General features: G+C 35.7%; 1 protein-coding gene across 3 annotated transcripts in view; it reads right to left on the bottom strand.

The window, feature by feature from the left end:
• Positions 1-338: 338 nt before the first annotated feature.
• The window catches only part of LRRC49 (leucine rich repeat containing 49), a 131,962-nt gene continuing 108,456 nt past the window's right edge, over positions 339-23,844 (bottom strand). For 2 of the 3 annotated variants that reach the window (XM_081227435.1, XM_081227433.1), the window contains 5 exons: positions 19,308-19,545; positions 17,712-17,897; positions 14,737-14,846; positions 8,112-8,265; positions 339-969 (listed from right to left, as the gene is read on the bottom strand). In XM_081227435.1, the coding sequence (XP_081083561.1) occupies positions 766-969; positions 8,112-8,265; positions 14,737-14,846; positions 17,712-17,897; positions 19,308-19,545 (892 nt within the window). In that variant the 3' untranslated portion in view covers positions 339-765. Of the gene's footprint in view, positions 970-1,003; positions 1,702-8,111; positions 8,266-14,736; positions 14,847-17,711; positions 17,898-19,307; positions 19,546-23,844 lie in introns of those variants that run through there. The other variant, XM_081227434.1, reaches the window with a different exon arrangement.

The raw sequence follows: 23,844 nt of genomic DNA, 5'->3' as shown, positions 1-23,844 counted from the left end.
ACAACAGAAAGAAACACCATTCAGAGAAGCAGACTTAATGATTAGTCACCACATTTTACATACACTCAGGATCTCCTAAGAAAAAGCATTTTCTTCCTGTCCCAGTTTTGACTCATTTTCATATCTTCTGCCTATAGTGACCCACCAGGACCCCCTTTGGTGCCCTGAGGATGCATCCTTAGAATAATGAGGCCTCTTCCTATACAAGTGAAGAGAAGGGCTCCCACTCAGCTAAAGAGAAACATATAATAAATATGACAGTTCTGACCGGATTAAGGAGGCAAACACATTTTCTTTTAAACGAATTTATTAATAAGTTTATTCTTCACTCATAAAAAAGAACATATTTTTGGCTTTGAAATAATGACATAAAATAAAGAGGCAAGTAACTAAAAATTATCAGCTGAAAGTAGATAGAAGCAACTCATGCTGAACCATGAGCAAACACTACGTGCTTTGGGCTATAGCAGGGGCACCAGTCAAAGCAAGAACTGAAGATGCGGGGCCCATTCAAGGCCCAGGCTATCTCTAAAGACTGCTTAGTTCCCAAAGATTGCTTGGTCAACATACATAGGAAATGACTCCTCCCTTTCCCTCTCTTTCCTTCCTAACCTTTAACTACAAGAAGAGTAGGCAATAATGCTTTGACGCTAGTCTTTCTAGTTTGTAGGATAGCGTTGTTGTTGTTTTAACATGTTTAACCTGCATATTTTCAACCTTCAAAAACATAAAACTGCAAAAATCAACTGTAACTAAAAGCCATTTTTATTTTTGGTCAGTTATCTGCTGTAGGCAAAGCTTCATATAGGAATTTTTATTGCGGATCTCCATGACTGCATCCCTAACAAGCTCAATGAACATCTGTGGCCAAAGCTTCTGCAAAGCCTCATTTTTCATGTTGATTTCTGTGGCTTCCTTCACAAGATCCTCGATATACATCTTGCAGAATTTCTTTCTTTCCTTTCTTTCCTGTTAAAAAAAAGAGCATTTTACAGTCAATCATAAGTAATCCCCAAACCAAAGCAACAATTAGCTGAACCAGAGAAACTTGAAATAATCTATTCTGACCCCCACCCCTCATAGCAGGAAGACTTTCCTAGACACTCTGGACACAGAGCTCTGCTTGAGTAAAGACAGCAGCTGGGAGCTCACTTCTTTCCAGTCCACTCCCACCTCCGTGGGACAGCTCTGTTAAAAATGTATTTCTTGGCAGCTGTAGGAAGAAAACTTCCAGGTGAACTGATATGAAACCCATTTGCTAATTGTGGGGGGAAATAAAGCTTTTAAACTACAGTTAAGAAAAGTGTTTCTTTATTGGAATCACTGGATCATAACAACTATTTCTTCATTGATAGACTTTCTCCTTTCTCAGTGAAAGTAGTTTACTTTGCACAAATTAACTGAATGCATAGATTCATGACTTCTACTAGTAAATATATCAGGGCAGTGAGGCTGACACTCTTAATTAGTATGAGGTCAGTTAATATCCATATACATATTTGAAATATCCATACTCTGAATTCACTCTGTATTTTAGGAAAGCATGTAGTGATGCATTACACTGACTTATGTGGCCAAGACCATTTGGACAAAGTTGGGGAAAAGTGTACAAGGAGGAAGAGGACATATATACAAGCCTGGGACCCAGAACTTGGCCTTCAGAAGAGATAGTGTTCCCACTCAACTTCTGGGTCTGGCAGTCTGCAAATGAAAAACCTGGGTTCAAAACACAACAGAGGAAGTTTTGGGCCCGAGGCTACTGGGGCACTGGGCCTCAATATCATCCTAGAGGCTGAAACAAAGCCATTTTGATTAATGCAAGAATTCAACATTTATTTCGGCTGTTGATACTTTTAGAGTATCTAGGCATGATGATGGAAAGTGCCATAATATATATGGAAAAAAATCAATTGAATAGATCAGATAATCAGAATTACAGAAGAAGTAATTCACATAAATGGAGGAAGAAAGAAATAATAAATGTCAATGAGTCAATAGGTTTAACTACTTGGAAAAGGATATACTGAAACCTCCAACTCAAATCAAAACACCAAAATAATTTAAAAATAGTTAAATTTAAAATATCAACAAATATTGCCTTTAAAATCACACTACAGAGATTTGTAATCACAAGGAATATGCTTACATTATAATGTTAAGTGGAAAAAGAAAAATACAAGATGAAGTTCTGATAGAGGTTGGGTTACATAAGTGTATGTATTTGTCAAAACTTAGCAACTGTACTCCTAAGATTTACATTTCATTGTATATAAATTTTACCTCAAAATAAGAAACTATATGAAATACTGAACAGTAATGATCTGTATGCTGAATCATTTAGGGAGAGGTGTGGTAATGTGTGCAATTACTTTAAAATAAATTTAAAAAATAAGGTGGATTGTTGATGGATAGAGGATGGGTAAATGCATAGATAAGTGACAAAGCAAGTACACTGTACAGTACAATACTAAGAGTAGAATTTAGGTTTGGGTATTGGGTGTTTACTGTAAAATTCTTTCAAATTTGTTGTATGTTTGAAATTTTCATTTAAAAGTTACAAAAATATATAGAAAATTAATTTAAAAATATACTGAAGTGTCATTAAAATTGTCTTTGGGTATTGAGACAATGAGTATTTTTTGCTCCTTTTTTCTATTTCTCTTCCTTTTCCAAATTTTTACAGTTTATAAAACAACAAAATAAATGTTTTAGATTCTTGATTAATTAATATAAATTAACGGTGAGTCCCAAGTGTCACTAACTTCCTCTAACAGAGGCATATTTTGGAAATTTTCCTATGACATACAAGATTTCTCTAAGTAATCACTCACCATTCAGGGATCAACAAGCTGATCTGATTTAGTTCATGTGCTAAAAACAATAGGTCATGAATTGACCTATCATAAAAATATGTACAGATTTTGATGGGCAATAAATAACAAATGGTTCCAGCTGGCGACTTCTCTGGTGAACCTAACTTCACTAACTCTGAAATATAGTCTGGGACTTAGTCACCTGCACTAAGTTAGCTTGTTGATGAGAACAGCATTTAGCTGCTCCCTTTTAACACTCAGTAAATCTGGGCTACAAAGGGACTACCAGGAAGAAAGACAAATGTGAATCCAGATATCAATAACTAAAAGGAGCAATATTTTACAATGGGCAATGTATTTACACAAGTAGAAGACCTCTCTTACAGATTTCTAAGCTTCTGAAAAATTGGTTTTTAATTTTAAAAAAAGTTCTAGCCACAGGGGCTGGAAAAATTTTATACTAATAAGGGATAACAAAAATTTAAAGAATTTTTAAATGATGAATTTTGTTAAATAATTTATACATAATACAAATTAAACTTTTCATAATTGGCATAGTGCAATTTTTGGTCGTTTAAAATTTCCTGCTATAGTTTCTTCCATGACTTATTTATAAACATGCTGATACAGAATTTTATCTATTATAATAACCCTTAACTTAGTAAATGTGTTTGAAAGCATCTTTACTTCATCATTTCTTCTCTCCTCTAAGCCAATTACCCTGTCTCTCCATACAGTATACTCTAAAACTCATCAGGTGTCTGCCAGGGCGGCTCACTCTGCATGTCCAGAATGATCCTGTTAAGAGCACATTAGAGATACCTCTCTTGCCCTGACCTGTCAAGAAGTTGTTGCTCTTTGAATAATGCTTTTTCCATTCTCAAATGCTTTCATATACTTATTTTTTTTCTAGCCCACAGTATCCTTGTGCAGGGTTATAAATCAAGTATTTTACAAGTTCAATCCTGATGAGGTGAACTCTACACAATATTGTTTATATTATTTCACTGAACTAAAATTTTGTTGTCATGAAGACAGAAAAAAAAGTAGGTCAAAGGTAGATTTGTTATAGAGTTACGCTAACTATAATGGTACTTTATAGGAATTTAATCCATATCTCCATTTTATAAATGGGAAACTAAGGTCAACAGAGGTTGAGAGACTTCCTCAGGATTAGACATCATCTACTAATATTAACCTAGAGAAAACTCTAGTCTAGTCCTTGTAGAACCTGCAGTCTAGTTGGAGAGATGGCCTACACATGTTAAAAGCTTAACTGAAAGAAATGAAACAGTAAATAAGTACTGAATGAGATGTTTAGACGGCAAATACAATCATTGTTCAAAGAAGTGAGAGCCCTTTGTGCTGGGGTGGTCAAGAAGACTTCAGGAAACAGCATGATATACTGTGAAAGAAGCCAAGGTCAGGAGTCAGAAGGTCTGAGTTCTAGAGGCAGTTCAGTCAGGATCTCACCATGTGAGCCTCAGTAGTTCACCTAAGTTTCCAGTTTTCCTTACCTGTCTAAGAACATGACTAGATTCTTTAAAGTCCCTTTCAGCTCTCCGTCCATCTTAAATCTTTTTTTTTTTTTTTTTAAGATGTTGGTGGTAGGAGTTTATTAATTAATTAATTAATTTTTGCTGTGTTGGGTCTTCCTTTCTGTGTGAGGGCTTTCTCTAGTTGTGGCAAGCGGGGGCCACTCTTCATCGCAGTATGCGGGCCTCTCACTATCGCGGCCTCTCTTGTTGCAGGGCACTGGCTCCAGACGCGCAGGCTCAGTAGTTGTGGCTCACGGGCCTAGTTACTCCACGGCATGTGGGATCCTCCCAGGACAGGGCTCGAACCCGTGTCCCCTGCATTAGCAGGCAGATTCTCAACCACTGCGCCACCAGGGAAGCCCCTTAAATCTTTTTTAGAATGAGTCAGGAGGTTGAATGAACAACTACCAAGCAACAGAATTATACATGTCATATGTATAATGAAAGGGTCTGCTTACCCTGATTTGTGAGAAACTTACTTCAAGTAATTCCTTTAACAACTCAGAATATACAGAGGAGAGAGAACGAGCACTTTGTGTTGCAGTGATTTAAATACTTTTTAAGAAGTGGTGAATGCTAGGTTGTGAGTCAAGAGAAAGTGATTAAGGGACATGGGCAAGGTCTTTCAGGCAATAAATAAGTGGTAGAATCATGGGCTCAAATCCAAGTCTCCTAATGGTGTAGTATTCTTTCTAGAATGTTATGTGGCTTCAGGTTTTTTCTTTTCCCTTTGATATTTCTCAGAACAGTAGTCAACATTCGCTGTCTTTACTTCTTGATTGCTTATTTACTGCTCAAATCAGGACTCTGCTTATATGACTCCACTGAAACTACCCCTGTTTTGAATAAAAATAACTTTTACTGCCAAATTTATCAAATTTTTCCCCTCTAGTTTGTGCCTTTGGGATTTTAGAAAATCATAGCCTACCCAATCAAGGTCATAGTTTCATCTGTTTTTTTTTTTTTTTTTTTTTTTTTGCGGTACACGGGCCTCTCACTGTTGTGGCCTCTCCCGTTGCGGAGCACAGGCTCCGGACGCGCAGGCTCAGCGGCCATGGCTCACGGGCCCAGCCGCTCCGTGGCATGTGGGATCTTCCCGGACCGGGGCAGGAACCCGTGTCCCCTGCATCGGCAGGCGGACTCTCAACCACTGCGCCACCAGGGAAGCCCTCATTTGTTTTTTAAATGAGAACTTTAAAGTTTTGCTTTTCATACTTGGGTTATTTGATATGGAGTTAATTTTTCTTGTGTGGTGTGAAGTAGGGGGTCTGTATTTATTTCTGATTTGATATTCCATTTCCTCAGTAGCATTTGTTAGATAGTCTGTCTGTACTAGTCTGCAATACCTGCTATCTGTATAAAGTTTTCCTATATACATGGGATAGTTCTGGCTATTTTGTCCATGGGTCTATGTATCTATTCCTATACTGCCTTAATTACTACAGCTATCTATCCAATTTCTAATTATCCTATTTATTGAGTTGAAAAAATTAGTGACAGATGTTGAATTGTATGAAATGCCTTTTGAATATCTATAGAAATAAACACAAATTTTTACCTTAGATCTATTAATAATTTACTGATATCAAATATTTCTCACATTCCTAGACTAAACTGTACTTGGCTGTAATGTTTCATTATTCATTTAATGTTCTGCTGTATTTTACTTGATATAATTTTTTAAGGATTTTTGCATCATCAATATTCTTAGGTATTTGGTCTGGCTTTTCTTTTTCTGTGCAGTCCTGGAAGGTTTGGATTCAATGTTACACTGTCTGACTTTAAAAAGTGAAAAAGTTTTCCTTTTTCTTAATACTCTTGAACAATTCAAGAATTATTGGAATTGTCTGCTCCTTAAAGAGTTGGTAGATTTCTCTATGAAACTGTTCTTGTTTTGCAAGCAGCTCTTTGATATTTTTCTAAATGTCTTTTATTGAAATCAGTATTAATTTTTGACTCCTAGAACTGACTGCTTTCAGGAAGACAAGGATTCATAATTCTGCCTGCTTGGCTTTCATTTTCCCTTTTTGCAACATCAGGAAGCTCCTATTTGCCAAGGGATTAAATTCAATCTCTTTCCCCTCTTACTACCTTCCCAGTCTCATCTTTTAACACCATCTACCTCAGTCTCTGTGCTTCAACAACAGTGAACTGCTTAAAGTTCCTGGCCCTCTCCTCATCTAATTTATGCTTCCATGTCTTTTATTCATACTGTGCTATTTCCTAGAAATGCCCTTTTCCCTTTATCATATAGCTATATTTTATCCTTTAAGATTTCAGGAAGCTTCTTCTCTAGAAAGTCTCTCTTGACCAGGATAAGCTATCCCTCTTCTACTCTCTTGACGTAGTGATTTACATTTATCCCTGCACATGTCTATCTCCCCCGTTAGAATGTGAGATCCATGAGGATAAGCACAGTGACTTCTTACAGCCCAAGTATTATGTGCGATCAGTGCTCAACAAATGATTTTTGAATGAATGAAAGTATGACTGTAGAGAGGACTTCAAGGAACTGACTTCAAGTATTTGAAGAGTTTTCATAAGAAAGACTTGTTCTCTTTTCTACATAAGGCAATAATACTAGGATCACTAACTGAAAGTTATTAGGAGGCAGATTTCAGCTTAACAGGGGTAAGAATTTCCTCACTGTTAGAGTTGTTCAGTGATATACAGCTACCTCATGAAGCAGTAACCTTTCTTGCACCAGAAGGATTTAAAGCAGAATCTGAACATTTTTCAGGATGCTATAAAAATATTGTTGCACTGAGTTCTCAAGTATTTTTCAAGCTATAATCCTTAGAGCCCTATGGGTTCCAAAAAGATGCTTCAGGACTCGGGGTGAGGTGAGGGAAAGGAAAAGAATAGAAGATCCAATCAAATAAAGCTCTGAACTCCATCTACAACAAGAACAGCTCTGCTGTTTTGCTTTCTTTTGAAATGCTGAGTTTTCCAGCTACAATATAGTTCGAATAAAGAATCTCACAGCTGTTATAAAACATTTGAAAAATGTTTGGCCATTTTATGTATATGTATATATACCCACACCATATACATATATATATATATACACACACACACACCACTTAGTCCCCTCAAAATCTCTTGTAGAATTTTAACTTTCTATTGTTATTTAGATGACTTATTTCTTCAGCTTTCTCTGAGTTCCATCAAGGCAGGCACTGCATGGTTTTCTTCTGTGTAGTTCTGCAGTACCCTAACACAATATTCCCTCAGTAAAATTCTGAATACATAAAGGAATAAAGAATTGGTTCCAGCTTTTCTGTCTAAATAGCTACAGTGGAAACAGAATAGGTTAAAATCATGTGACTAAGAACACAGAAGGTAATGGTGTAGGAGAATAAAATAGTGAATTAAAACATCAAGGACCTAGGCAAAAAGAACAGAAACGGAGGTTCTGCTGTGTCCTCTGCCAGTCTGGCACAGGCTAGTTAAGTACTCAGAGCAAGCCTATATCAGTTTTCTTAATTCAGAGAGATCTGGACCTACTTTGGTCTAGATTTTTGGTACCTACTTCTTTTGAACATTTTTTTTTTCTGCTTAAATATATTGAAACTATGGCTTCTACTTCTCCCTAATGCCTTGGTGCCTACTGTCCCCAGCTCTGTATATAAGGCTGGCTAACATTCCAGAACAAAAAAAGGCTATCCTAACTGATTACGAGAGAAACGTACAACTCCCAAGTCTCAAGCCATTTGGGATTTATCCAGACAATAGGTTCCAAAGATAATGATAGTTTTACCTCTAGCTTTTCATTATAAAAGTCTCTTGTGGTATAATTTAGTGTAGCACGATTTGTGCTTTCTCCCACAAGTCTCTTACTATCGTTATTTTCTTCATTGACAATACCAGGTTTTTTCCCTTTCGTTTCTAGAAGATACCGGAATTGCTTCTTCCTGTAGAAAGACAGTAAAGAGATTTAGAGAGTTACTTATGTGATTTGTGAAAATATGTCTAGTTTTTGTTGACTTTAGAGGCTAGCATATGCTTTTTTGAATATCTGTTTTATGAGTTTGAGTTTTTTTAAGTCAGTTCACTACCCCAATCTCTCTACTAATTAAGCTATACAACTCAAATTCTTTTGTTTCACAACTACCAATCATCAACATAAACATGTCTCAAGCATTTTTAAAGTGAAAAAACTCTAAAAAAAACCAATGTAAAACTTAAAGAATCACAGAGGACCAACCCTAATTACACATGTAGTAGACCAAACTTTCAAAGTCTTTATATCCCATAAAACATATGTTAGTTACACATCTTATAAATCACACAAATAGTTCATGATTCTATTATGCAGCTCAGTAGTATTACCCATAGCTAGAAATGGAATGGAGGGACTCCCCTGGTGGCGCAGTGGTTAAGAATCCGCCTGCCAATGCAGGGGACATGGGTTCAATGTCTGGTCTGGGAAGATCCCATATGCTGCGGAGCAACAAAGCCCGTGCGCCATAACTACTGAGCCTGAGCTCTAGAGCCCGCGGGTCACAACTACTGAGCCTGTGCGCCACAACTACTGAAGCCCATGTGCTTAGAGCCCATGCTCCACAAAAAGAGAAGCCACCACAATGAGAAGCACACGCACGGCAATGAAGAGTAGCCCCCGCTCACCACAGCTAGAGAAAGCCTGCGTGCAGCAAAGAAGACCCAATGCAGCCAAAAATGAATAAATAAAATAAATAAATTTATATATATAAAAAAAGAAATGGAATGGAATACTGGTTTAAGTTTGGGTAAAAACAAAACACAAAAAACACAAAAACCTCTAAATGTTATCATATCAGGGTAAGATCTTATTAGGAGGTAAATAATTTAACAGGAAGCTTCGTTTGATTATGAAGAACAGAAACAGTGCTCATAGCATCACTTGCAGACCCATAAGCCTAGAATTACAGAGGACTGCAACTCATCCTTCATGAAGGTCACTTTCTGGTTTCTACCGCTTAGCGTGTCTCTCAGGGAAGTGATATAAATACTTTACTATGAACTGTGAACTGAAGATTGGGAGCAGAAAAGGAATATATCTTTTAAAAATGTCTTCCTTTCCCCAATTTAAGAGTATAACACAACTGTTTTAGAAATTATAAGGGGTACGCATTTTGAAAAGTATAAAAAAGTAGAGTAAAATCACCCATAAGTCTATAGCATATAAATCTATGTAAATCATTAACATTGTTCACATTAGACATATTTCTTTGCAGGCTTTTTCTATAAATTTTTGTAAAAAGTTAAGATCATAATTGTAAAGCAATTATACTCCAATAAAGATGTAAAAAAAAAAAGATCATATTAAACATCCAGTTTTGTATACTGTTTTTGCTTAATGATATATAATAAACATTTTCTATGTTATTAAAATTAATATTTTAATGAATGAATAAAATTCAATTGTGATGTATATTCTTATAAAGAAGAAAGTAACATATAGGTATTTATCTGCATTTATTTTATTGATTTTTAACTACAAAAGCAATATATAAACTATCCATCACTTTTATTAGTCTTTTCAAATAATCAATTTTCATTAATTATGGGTTTGGTTTTTTTTTTTTTTTTTTTTTTTTTGCGCGTTACGCGGGCCTCTCACTGTTGTGGCCTCTCCCCTTGCGGAGCACAGGCTCCGGACGCACAGGCTCAGCGGCCATGGCTCACGGGCCCAGCCGCTCCGCGGCATGTGGGATCTTCCCGGACCGGGGCACGAACCCGTGTCCCCTGCATCGGCAGGCAGACTCTCAACCACTGCGCCACCAAGGAAGCCCTAATTATGTTTTTAATGTCATTATTTCTTTTCTTTAACTTGCTTCAGGATTATTCTGCTATTGTTTTCCTAACTTCTTTAGATAAATGTTTAGCTCATTCATTTTCAGTCTTTTTTCTTTCCTAATGTACCCATTTCAGGGCTAAAATATTTCCATTTAGCACCCCTGTAACTTGATCTCACAAGCTTTGAAATGTGGTATTTTTATTACATTTCAGTTCAAGGTCGTTTCAAAATTACATTATAAAATTGTCTTTAACTTGTAGGTTATTTAGAAATGCATTAATTTCCAAATACATGGGGATTTCCTAGTTAACATTTGTAACTGAGTTAAAGTTTAATTGCATTTTGAACGGAGAGCATAGTCCATGTAAATCCTTTGGAATCTGTTAACATCTGCTTTCTGGATAGTATTTGATCAATTATTATAAATATCCCATGTATGCTTGAAAATAATTTGTGTTCTGCAGTTGTTTGGGGTAATGTTCTCTAAATGGCTAAGTCAAGTTTGTTAATCATATTGTTCAAGTATTTTACATCCTTTTTCTATTAATTAATCAGAGGTATATTAAAACTTCCCACTGCAGCTGTGGGCTTGCAGTAATGTCAATTTTTGGTTTATAAGTTTTTAAGGCTAAGCTTATAGGTTGCAGACAAATTAACTTAGCAAATTGATATTTCTGGTGAATTGAACCTGTTATCATTTGAAATGATCCTCTTTATTTCTAGTATTGCTTTTAACCTTAGTTTATTTAGTCCTCAATGGCTACTTTGTTTTTATTTGGTTAGTATTGATGTTGTTTATCTTTTACCACTTTTCTACTTTCAAACTTTATGTAACCTTATGTTTCAGATGTGTCTCTTTTCAACAACATACAGTTGAACTTTTTTAAAAAAATTGAGTCTGACAATCTTTGACTTTTAACCAGAACAATTAGTACATTTGTATTTTATCATTGAGGTAGATTTGGTCATAATTAATGGCTCCCTTGAATCCATGCCCTTTACAATATTATTTCACAGTTAGGTAAGTATACCTCCGAGCCTCTTAAATCTTGCCCTGTGACTGTGACCAACAGAATGTGGGAAATCATGGTGTACCAGTTCTTAGCCTAGGCCTCAAGGGGCCTCGCGTGTTTCTGCGCTCTCTTCAAACCCTGCCTTTGCCATGAAAACAAGCCCAGGAAGATTTCTGGTATATGAAAGACCATGTGGAGCAGAGACAAGTTGTCCTAAGTAAGGTCTTTCTAGACCAGCTTACAACCTCTCAGACCCCCCAAAAGTGAGAGAGCTTAGGGAAGATCTGCAGAGCTGCCTATCCAACCCTCAGGTGACTGCAGATGCATGAGGTCCCGAGCTGAGAGCAGAAGAAGCACCCAGCTGACCTATAGACTCAGTGGGAAAATGTTTCTTGTTTTAAGTCACTGAGTCTTGGTACAAGTATAATTGCTGATATACTAGTATTTAGGTTAAATCTAACATTTTATTTTCTTTCAATTTGACCAAATATTCTATGTTTCTTTTCCTTTTTTTCTTCTCCCCACTTCTCACCCCTGCCCTGACCTTACTTGTTTGGAAGCTATATACTCTTTTATTCTTTGGTTACCAAAGAAATTACAACATGCACTCTTAACTTATTAACATTTAAACTTAATTACTATATCTTCATCCTAGATAATACAAGGACCTAGAAAACTATAATTCCATCTACCCCTCCCAATATATATACTACTGTTGTAGTGTATTTTAATTCTACATTTTAAAATCTCACAATATTATTATTGTTGTTTTATATAGTCAATGTTCATTTAGTTTTATCCCACAAATTTAATACTTTCCTTGCTCTTCAGCTCTTCCTGCACCTCAGAATTTCTATCTGGGATCAGTTTCTTTCTGCCTTAATTATAGGCGTTATCATTTACTGAAGGAATAATGATGGGAAATCTCTTAAGTTTTGTTTTTATTATTTTGTTTTAAAATGTCTTTATTTCACCTTCATTCATTTTTTTAAGGTTTTTATTTTAATTTACTTATTAAAAAATTTATTTTTTGGCTGTGTTGGATCTTCGTTGCTGTGCGTGGGCTTTCTCTACTTGCTGTGAGCAGGGGCTACTCTTCGTTGCGGTGTGTTCTCTTGTTGCGGAGCACAGTCGCTAGGAGTGCAGGCTTCAGTAGTTGTGGCACAAGGGCTCAGTAGTTGTGGCTCATGGGCTCTAGAGAGCAGACTCAGTAGTTGTGGTGCATGGGCTTAGTTGCTCCGCGGCATGTGGGATCTTCCCAGACCAGGGCTCGAACCCGTGTCTCCTGCATTGGCAGATGGATTCTTAACCACTGTGCCACCAGGGGAGTCCCTTTCACCTTCATTCTTAAAAGACTTTTTTGCCTGAATGGAATTCTAGCTTGGCAATTTATTTACTTCAGTATATTGAACACATTCATTACCCTGTCTTCTGGCTTCCACTGTTGCTGTTATATAGTCAACTGTTGATGTGCACTCCTTTGAAGATAACCTCTCTTTTCCTGGGTATTGAAAAATTTTTACTTTATAGTCAGTGTTCTATGATGTGACTAGGTGTAGATTTCTTTTAATTTAACAAACTTGGAATGGATGAGTTTATTTAATGTGTAGATTAGTGTATTTCATCAATTCTGAAAAAATTCTTTGCTGTTATCTCTATCCCATGCTCTCTATTGTGTCTTTTTGAAACTCCAAACATACGTTAAATCTTCTAAGTCACTCCATCTTCAAATTTCTTAACCATTTTTCCGTATATTGTTCTTTTTCCTTTGTTCTGCATTTTGCAAAATCTTCTCTAGTTTATTTCCCAGTTTACTGATTCTCTTTTCAGGTGTGTCTAATTGGCTGTTAAACCTCTTAATTAAGCTTTAATAATTATGCTTATTATATTTTTCATTTACAGAAGTTCCTTTAGTTTCCCTTCAAATCTGATGGATCACTTTTTAAAAATCTCCTGTTTTCTCCAGATATTTTCAAACTTGTTTTTGATAACATGAAATATTGATATATTAGGCATAGTCATTTTATAATCTATAAGTGATAATGCCCAATCTAAAGTATTTGTGGGTCTGTTTCTGTGGTCTATTTTTTTCCTGCTAGTTCTTATACATGGTGCCTTATTTCCTTGTGTGCTTGGCTATTTAAAAAATATTCTTTTCATTGTGTGCTGGTCATTGTCCTTAAAAATTATCCATGGGGATTATCTGAGATAGGATGATAGTAACTTCCTCCAGACACAAGATGCATTTGTTTTTACCAGGTATCTAGAGATAGTAATTGTTTAAATTTTGAAATTATTTTTAACTATGCATGTATTATAAACTCAGGCTGAAAATTTACCTGAAGATTGGCTTTGGTTATAATTTCTTAGAGACAACTCTGCCCCTTTTCTCCTCACACCAATGCAATCAGAACTGAACTAAGTGGGGAAGTAAGCACACAAGATACCCATTTTGTTGGTATAGATTATAGTAGGGTAGCATGGCTCTGGAGCCAAGTTTTGGGGAGGGGAATGGGGAATTTCCTGATCCTCAAAGTAAAAAGTGGTATGATCCTGGAGGTCGAGGTCAGGACAAGCCTCCTGATCACCCAGCTCCCAGACTATGGCAAAGGTAGCAGTTTCCTTGGTGGACTGGTTCCGTGGTATCATTCTGAGATCCTTTCCAGGCCCAGTCTAGAGACTGCTTCCCTATTCCTTCCAATGATTCTGTAGATAACTAATTTCTTATATATCAATTGTTTTCTCCTTACTTTAGCCAGAATGAATTATCTATAACTGAACCATGACTAACACACCATCTTTGACTTTTCTCCTTCTATCTATGCCACATCCCGTCAGTCAGTGTTTTCTGTCAGGTACACGCCTTCTAAGTATTTTTCAAATTATCCTCTTCTCCATTCTCACTGTCTTAGTTCAGACCCTTATAATCTCTCTCGTGGACTACAAACTAGCCTATTGATTGCTCTCCATTCCTTCCATCTCTGTCCTCTTAAATGGCAGCCTTTCTAGAACATGAATCTAATCACAGATTGTTGTGCTCAATTACAAAGCACAGTATTCAGTTTTGTTTTTCATGGATTTCTGGGCTCTTCAAAATCAGATCACAATCAGTCTTTCTACCTTCATCTCCTATCACAATTTGCAATCATCCTATGCTCCAATTATATGGAACTATTCATGATTCCTTATGCCTTTGCAGATCTCTTTCCCTCATACCCTGTACCTGAAAAAACTCCTATGTATTCCTGAAGAACTAGAAAAATGTTACCTCCTTTGTGAAGCCTTCACCAATGTTTTTCCAAAATGTAGTGTCTCCTAAGCTCCTAGAGCCCTCTCTTATAGCATCTGAAATGTCTTTAACTTACTAGCTCATAAGTTAGTAAGTTAATTTATTAGCTTATAAGCCACACAAGAGCAAGAACTTTGTCTTATTCATCTTTATACCTCCAACACTTTGGAGAGGGCCAGACACAAAACAAATTTAGGATGTTTGTGGGATGAATAAATAGCACAATTAAGAGGTGTGTGGAATATATTTCTTTTTCTAGTGCAACTGTACTTCTATAAAAACTATAGCTATTAAAGGTTACCTGGCATCACCCAGAATTGAAATCAGATGGTACTGGGGTAATTCAGAAGATGCTACATGTGCTAGGATTCCAAAGAGCCTTTCAGCCATTATCATATCATTTTGCGTCACCTGAAGAGATATGAAGGAGAAGGGTCAAAAATGACATTGCCTCTTAGCTTGATATAACTAACATAATTCCAAAGAAATTTCCAGAGTAAATATTTTCTTTTAGTCCAGAAAAATACATTCTCCTGGGCTGTAGGAGGAGAGTGAATTCTCATTGATATTTCTCTTTCTTCCTTGCACTTGATTAAAATGAAGATGTATTGATACAAATGTGGCCCATGGTGATGGATGATGGCTGGGAAGTGAGGAGTTAGCTCTGACTTAGAAGCCATGGTTCCTAAGGATTATACTTGAGACACCTTAAATTCTTAATGAATTTTTTCAAAAATCCTAGAGCTTCTTTGAGTAGAATGATTTAGGGGGAAAATCTCAAGTGTCAATGGAATAGATTGGCTTTAATAATGTGTCAAATGTAAGACAAGGTGTTGTTCATACCTTGTTCCTAAAAGGATAGTTTTGTCCCTTTCTGAGGGAATGAACACTGGATTAGGAAAGGCGCTCCTATTCATTCTGAAATTTTGTCCATCTTTCTCCCCACAATGAATAATGTGTCACAGATATATTCCCCATGAGGGCTCATTCCTATGTTAACCAAGAAACTACTAAAAGCAGGGCTTGTATTAATATCTGGGCATATTTTTAAATATAAAATTAGGTTGCTTGCATTTTAAATACTATTAGATTGTCAATATAATGCAGTGGTTCCCAATCAGGGGCCCTTTTGTCCCCTAGGGAACATTTGGCAATGTCTGGAGATGATTTTGATTTATCATAACTGGTGGAGGGGTGCTACTAGCATCTAGTGGGTTGAAGACAGGGATGCCGTTAAATGTCCTACAATGCACAGGACAGTTCCCAGTATAAAGAATTACCTGATCCAAAATCTCAACAGAGCATTTGAGGTTGAGAAACCCTGGTATAGTTAAATTTTGCATTTTTAAAAACTTTATTCTTTACACTAGCTATAATACACTACACAGGAATTTCTGGAAAATAAATCCATAATTCACAAGCATCTTATACACATGAATCAGTGCAGACTGACTCTTTCCCTTCCCTTCCCTAGACTTTCATAGTTAATGAGGCTGCTGCTCCCTGGAATCCGTCCTTCAGCTGACAACTAAGTTGTTTGGTCTAATATAGTCACCTAGTGGCCAGTGCCGGGCACTACTCCACCTTTTCCTCTTGATGCTCATAATTCAATTTAAGTCTCCTCAAGCAATATCATTCTCTCTTTTACAAAGAGAAGTAGAAATATAGTATAACATTATTATATATTGTCAAGGATGAGATAAGCAGTTTTAGTTTAGGTCTTTTATTAAAGGGTCAAATATCCCTGGCATTGACATTTTCGGAACTTTAAATCAGAATAAATTATATTGGTTCTTTCTCATTCTTCTCTACTTTATACAATTATATTATACTATTACTTCCTATCTCAAGGTTTTATAATAATTATTACATCTCCAGTAGTGATCCACATTTGGGTAAATACACTATTTAGGGTTAATTGAGATAACGATTTGGCCATTAATGAGGGAGAATTACTCACCCATAGCAAAAATAACTATTCTACTTCCAGTGTAGGCTAGGTTTGGAAACTTTTGGAACTAATTATTAGATCTGACCAGTGACTCACAGCCTCTCTGGGGAAGTACCAAGAGGGTACGTAAAGCTGAAACAAATCTCTTGAGAACTAGCTGGAGAAATTAATAGTCATCTGAAGGTCCCAGGTTTGCCCTACATCTTCAACAGATGGCTGATATTGTGGTCATGGGCCTATCATGGTTGATGCAAATTTCATATGGCTTTTGTACAATGACCCAGAGACCTCCAGTCTCCTAATGGTATGCTGTAGTTTTGGAGTTTTAGGCTAGAGTTACTTACAGTGTATCAGCTGCAGGGAAATACAGTTGCTATTACCACCATGCTAGCAAAGTTGATTATAGTTCATCTTACAATAAGGAGGTCTGAATTTTAAGAGATAATCACAATAATACTAACAGCATATTAAAGATTTTTTCCTTTAGAGGATTATTTAAATTCAGTTCTGGAATTCCACAGTAGAGGAAGAAGCATAGTTTCTCTCTTTTCTTCCAAAGTAATATTTAAAGAGAACATGATCTTTGGATAGCTGGGGGATTAACCCTGTGACAAGCTTAGCAGAATCAATCTGAAAAATAACTCTTTACTAATAATTTTCCAGTTATTCAGACTCCAGGCACAATGCAGATATTCCAAAAGCATTTGCTACAAACTATTAACAAAGCAGTCCAGATGTTTATGGACTTATGGTTGTTTTACTTCCTTTTTCACTCATCTTTACTTTATCTTCTTTTATCTTTCCTCCTTGCTTATTTCTCCTTCTCATCTCTTCTTTTAAAAATCACTCTTCTTTCCCTATGTACATTCTTTTTTTCCATGTTATTCTTCCCTTCCCCTACCACAATCTTTATTAATTGACATTTAGTATCACTTCCCCATACCATTTTGCATGTCAAACAGTCTGTAAAGCACTCTGAAAAATACAAAGATCACATTACTTACAGAAGTGGTTTTTTTTTAATTTTAAACTATTATTCTACCAACACTTTACTTCTCTGAATACTTACAAACTATCAAAAAAGTATTTACTATTCACCATGATCTGGTTACTATTTTATTTTCAAAATTTGTCTAGTACCTTAGAAGTTTTTAGATAAATAGTTTTAGCTTTTCAACATTTTAAATGTCAAGATTTTTTTAAAAAAAACATTATTTCTCAAAAGTTCTATCATGGTTTTATACATAAATTCCTGGACATTTTTATGACTACTTCCCCTAAAAAGGAATATTTTAATTCTACAGTTGACTTCGTGTTTAGCTTACCTCTGTTCCATTTATTTTCTGCATATTAAAATGGCTCAGTCTAAACAGAACATAATATTTCCAGAGTGTTGAATTGACAACTGGATTTCCTTGAGGATCAACTGTCAGCTGGTCAACTCGACGGAGTTGTGCTAGTGCATTAAATTGCTGCAGCATTACAAGATTTGTTTCCTTGAATTTAAGGTGCTACAATAATAAAGCAAAAAAAGAGGTGAATATTGAGTTTAACCATCTTAAAACATTAACATTAAAGCTTCACTGATCATTCCCCAAATAAATGTAAACTTTATGCTTAGCTAATATGTTTTCAATTACATTAAACCAACTGAATGTATTAAACTTACATAAACTTTAATCCACCTAATGCAAAATTATTGATGGAATATATTAATCCATCCAATATTGGATTCAAAGTGATTTCCTTTCTGCAAAGGACATCCCCCTATTTATTAACAACCTAAGAGTCTTAAAAACTATATAAATATACAATAATTCAGACTCTTCCAGGCATTACAATGATTTTATATGCTTTACCCTGAGATGAAATCTACAAAGGAAAGATCAGAAGTAAAATTTTCAGAACTTTATAAATGCAGGGCTCACACAGCCCTTCTGAGAAGAACTAGTTACCCATTATTACTTTTATCTTGCTAATTACTATGTAGGCTACTTAAACTGGCTACCAGAAAATAAAATCACTAAAACCGAAATTCTAATATAAGTGTTCTGTCTGTGAATTTGGATTATTTTTTCTAAACATACTGTCTCTACTTCTATCTTCTTTAGGGAGGATGATATAACAAAAGAAAAAAAAACAATAAAGGGTAGGTGAGGGAAATCACTTGGCTGACAGAGAAAAACACAATGATAATAAAAACTCAGGAAAGAATTCATGGAAATCACAGTTTCTGCAAATTCATACTAATAAGTAGTACAATAATACCATAATTGGAAAGGGCTAATTTCTCAAAGTAACTTTAATGAGCTATTAAAGTTATTTTAAGTGTTGTTAGGGGACTACTGTAAAAATTATATATGTCCCATTAATACCAGGTACAATAAATGAATATATAATATACAGTTGGGTGAGGTCCTGTTGAAAGTTTTACAAAATAGAAATATATAATTTGAATAAAATTATATTAGTCCGTTATACTCCATAAAGAAGCATTTTCTAGAGAGATAATTTCCAATATTTACAGAAGACTGCAAGGTCATTTATGAATACCAATTTAAATCCCAGATTCAGAAAATCAACACAAGAACTTAGTCTCCCTGCCAGATAGAAACTGCAGAAATAAAAGTGAAAACAGGTCTTTGGGGCTTCCCTGGTGGCGCAGTGGTTGAGCGTCCGCCTGCCGATGCAGGGGACACGGGTTCGTGACCCGGTCCAGGGGGATCCCACATGCCGCGGAGCGGCTGGGCCCGTGAGCCATGGCCGCTGAGCCTGCGCGTCCGGAGCCTGTGCTCCGCGACGGGAGAGGCCACGGTGGTGAGAGGCCCGCGTACCGCAAAAAAACAAAACAGGTCTTTGGCCTCAATATACAAGTCATGACTGAGAAGAATTCAAACATACAACTAAAAGGAAATGTTTACCAAAGAATTAGGAAACTTAATCTTCAATTTGGGAAGCACTTGGACGATTTCATCAAATTCTATGAAAGTGAAGGACACTGTTGTCACCATTCCTGCTGTTTGCACGCTCCAATTCCGATCCAGACATTCCAGCGCTCCTGAGCCATACAAGGAAAGTGTGTCTCCATCCACTTCGACAAGGTGTGTGTCTGTGACAGATAGATCTTGTAAAGCACTGGTGAGTCCTGAGTCCAGAGACCTGGAAAACCCAACATATACTTTTAAATGAAAGTCTTATCATGCAAAGTAAATAACAGATTATAAGGACCTGTTGGAAAGGTATTTGAAATTGTATATTCACTTTTTTTCATTTCAGTAATTAAACCCAGAGCACCAAAGACTAATTTTCAATAGAATATCTACAAGTTTTGTATTCTTCTAGTCATGTACTTTAATTCAAAAAGAGGCACATGTGAACAAAAAAATACCACATTTAAACCCGAATTATTTATATCAATGAAAGATAATTGATATTCTATTTAGTTTTAAAACAATCCATTTAATATATCATAGATATCTTTGCATGTGAAAACAAATAGGTTTTCCTAATCTATAAAGTATTCCACTGTCTGGCTGAAAAAAACTGTATTTTACAAAATAATATTTCTATAGTAAGAACCATGTAATATAAAACTATGTTTATAAAACACTTGGGAATTTATATAATAACTGCTAAGAATAGTTTCTCTCTCAGAAGCTGGATTAAAGGGTAACTTTGACTTTCTATTTTTGAATATTTCAATGTTGTTTGAAATTTTGCAAGCATATATATATTACAGTTATAAGTAGTAAAATCAATGAAGATTTCCTCCCCATTTTGAAATAAGAAATGATAAAGAAATCCACTACTGTGTGTGTAATATATATATATATATATATATATATATATATATATATATATATATATATATATATATATATATTACACACACACACACACACACATACAGATACAAAATAACTTCACATATCTACTGAATACGATCATTGTTACTATTTTCAGTTAGAGCCACATGTTTTATAAAAGGTTTCCTAAATGATAGCTCTTTGAAGAAGAAATAGCTTGATCCAATTCAAATTTTCTGCTTTGTGAATAGAGACATAACCATTTGTTTTACCCAATCTCAAAACTCAATCGATGCTTGTTTTTTGTTCTATGGGTTTTCGTTCTGGAATTCTGCTCTCAGACAGTATTTATTTGCCCTTACTAAGTATATTAGTGCTTTGCTCTCCTTTGTGCTCCTGTGGAATTTTGTACACTCTTCCAATACATCACTTCTCATACTCAAGCATAATTATGTGTTTACAATTTTGATTATATTTTTTCAGCTTTGGGGCTCTGGAATCTATGAGCTTTTCACAATGGGCCTTTCACAATGTAAATGACTGCATTATTAAAGACCTTCAAAAGTTTTATAATGCTGATGCTGGGAATAAGACTGACAAACCATCACCCTGTTGGTTTATCATGCTTTACTAGACTTACTGTACTTATTTCTTAGGTACCAGTTAACATGTAACACATTTGTTGACACAATAAGAAGCTGGGTAATGACATCAATCAACTCTAAGTGAATATGCAACTGAAAAAATATAAAAGGACTGATTTCTGCCAGACTAGTACTCAAGACAATGATTATTATATGACAATAATCAAACATTCAATGAGCAGTGGTGTGTGAATAATCTTAGATGATAATCCTATAAATGTAATGGCTGATAATATGGAACAAAAATAAGATGAGAATTAAGAGTTCCTTAGATTGTGCTTTGTGTGATAACTTTGTGTTCAGCTATGTAAAGCATATAATCATTTCTAGAATAGGATAAAGGATAGGAGTTACATTTCAATGCCACTGAAATAAATAGGGCTTAATGAAAAGAATATATACCACTATTACAGCACTTAACCACACTGCACTGCAATTACCTGTTTCCTTGTCTGTCGCTCTTACTAAACATTGCGATCCTTGAAGGCTCAAACTCTGTCACATTCACTATAGTAGATCCAGCACCTAGCACAGTTCCCTAGCACATGTTGTGCTCAATAAATATTTCTTCAAAGAATTAATGAAATGAGACAATTATGACGTTTCTTATGAGTATCTATTGACTCTTAAGAAGGGTGTTCCAATTCCAATCATAAACTGTGGTTTGAGCAAAGGGACAAGTCAGTGACATAGTCATGGGCTAAGGGTTAGTAAGAAGGTTTCTGCAGGTGAGGCAAAGACCAGTAATGAAGAAGTAAAGTCAAGGCAAGAAAAAGGTTTGCTAGTTGATGTAGTGATGCCTGATGGTCATGACATGCAACAAAAGAAGTTGAATCACAGCTATGTGCCAAAAACATGGATAAACCCTTTGAGAAGTTGTGTTGTTTTATATCATCTATTTGGAAGTGTCTTGTTTACCTTTTTTCCATATGATTAAAAGTTTAAGAATATAAACTACAAAATAAAATGTCTATTATTAGAAAAGGATTATTTATTTTCTTTAAAGGTTTGTCAAGCAAACTGTTAGGAAAATAAGTGAAATAAACAAACCTAGCCTAAGCAAAACAGTTGTATAGTTATAAAACAAAGCAGAAGTAATTTCTAACTTTTATAGACCTCACATGGACATTCAGTAACAACAAATGGCAAGTTTTCTGGGCTGTAGATAGGAAACAAAGCATCTATTAAATAGGTCATACAAGACCAAACCCATTTCAGTTATTTTCTGAATGAGGCTTGAGGTTAGCCTCAAACTCTGGCCAATATGGAATAGAGGAATCTGTTCCTCAGGGAAGGTGTGCTCTGATGTCCATAAAAAATAACTTAGGAAGTTTATTCCCTGTGTTTATATGTTGGGGATTGTCCTTCCGGTTTTCCCTGTGTGCTTAATAGATAGGTCCACATTTTTTTTTTTTTTTTTTTTTTTTTTTTTTGCGGTATGCGGGCCTCTCACTATTGCGGCCTCTCCCGTTGCGGAGCACAGGCTCCGGACGCGCAGGCCCAGCGGCCATGGCTCACGGGCCCAGCCGCTCCGCGGCATATGGGATCCTCCCAGACCGGGGCACGAACCCGTATCCCCTGCATTGGCAGGCGGACTCTCAACCACTGCGCCACCAGGGAGGCCCCGGTCCACATATTTTTAGTCAAACATACGTACATATTATTTCATTTGCTCCCTCATTCACTTATTCATCAAACATTTGCTAAAAGTCCACAGGGCACTGTCCTAAGAATTCTGTCACAGGCAACCAACTCATCTGAATTGATAAGGACAATCAGTATAGAAATCATGTGCAAGTTTTTAAATATATCAAAACTCTCTTTTATTGGGCTATGTTCCCAGAAATATAACTGCTCTAATTATACTCTGCAGTTAAATTAATAAACACATGGGTATAATTTCTAAACTGAAATGACCTCAACCTCATTAAACAAATAGGTTAATCTGGAGAGCCTATTGTGTGTCAGATATTGTGGTAGGCATTGGGGATATAAAGATAAATTAATACTTATTTGTCCTTAAAGAGCTCCCAATCTGGATGGAGGGTGGAAAGCAAGATAAATGTATACATTAATCCTAATATAATATTTATGTTTATTGTCATATAATGAATATTTAAGCAATATGCTATGGAAATGCAGAGGAAGAACAATTAATTCTTCTAGTGGCTAGAAGTTAGGTTTCAAAAGGAGGTAGTATTTGAACTGGTCCTTGAAAGATGAACAGTAGAACTTCATCAGAAGTAGAAGGAGGAAGCACACTTCAGGTAAGAAAAATAGAATGAATAAAGGCACAGAAGCCTAATTATATATAACACATTCAGTTAAGAACAATTTCAATATGTATGGTACACTGAAACATAGAAATTAAACACTTAAACATATGGGGGAGTAGTAGCTGAAGATGAAGCTGAAAAGTCAGATTTTATCCCATAAGGTTGAGGAGCAGAAAAAGATTTCTAAATAAAAAAGTAACAGAACAATATTCAATGCAAGTTTTTAAGCATCTCCAATGTGCCATGCATGGAGCTAGGTTCTGGTGCTGGGGATAAAAAGATGAATAAGATATGCTCCCTGCCCTCAAGGACCTACCTGAGACAGATAATAAATTGGTGAACTTTGTGGAGGACGTAGCAGGGAGAGACTGAATGGAGAGAGATTAGTAGGAAGACCAGTGCAATAGTGTCAACTAGACCACATAAGGGCATAACAAAAAAGAAGGTATCATGCAGTAGAAAAGGCATTGGCAAGAAAATCAGATAGAGCTTAGTTCAAATCCCAGATCTGCCAGTGATAAATAGATGACTTTTGGAGCAAGTTATTTAATTTCTTTGCAGTTTCAGTTTCCTTGTATGTAAAATGGTGATCATAATACATATTTTTTCAGAGTTGTTATTAAGACTAGAAATCATATTCTAAACCATACTCCATGTTTAGTTCAATACATTTTAGTGATAATTATTAATAAAAGAAGAGAACACAGATATACCAGATATTTAAGAGATCAT

The sequence above is a fragment of the Mesoplodon bidens genome, assembly GCF_964165515.1.
Source record: "Mesoplodon bidens genome assembly, chromosome: 3".
In the NCBI taxonomy this organism is placed as follows: domain Eukaryota; kingdom Metazoa; phylum Chordata; class Mammalia; order Artiodactyla; family Ziphiidae; genus Mesoplodon; species Mesoplodon bidens.
Note: the sequence above shows the minus strand (reverse complement) of the source record. Positions and strands in the feature narration are given on the sequence as shown.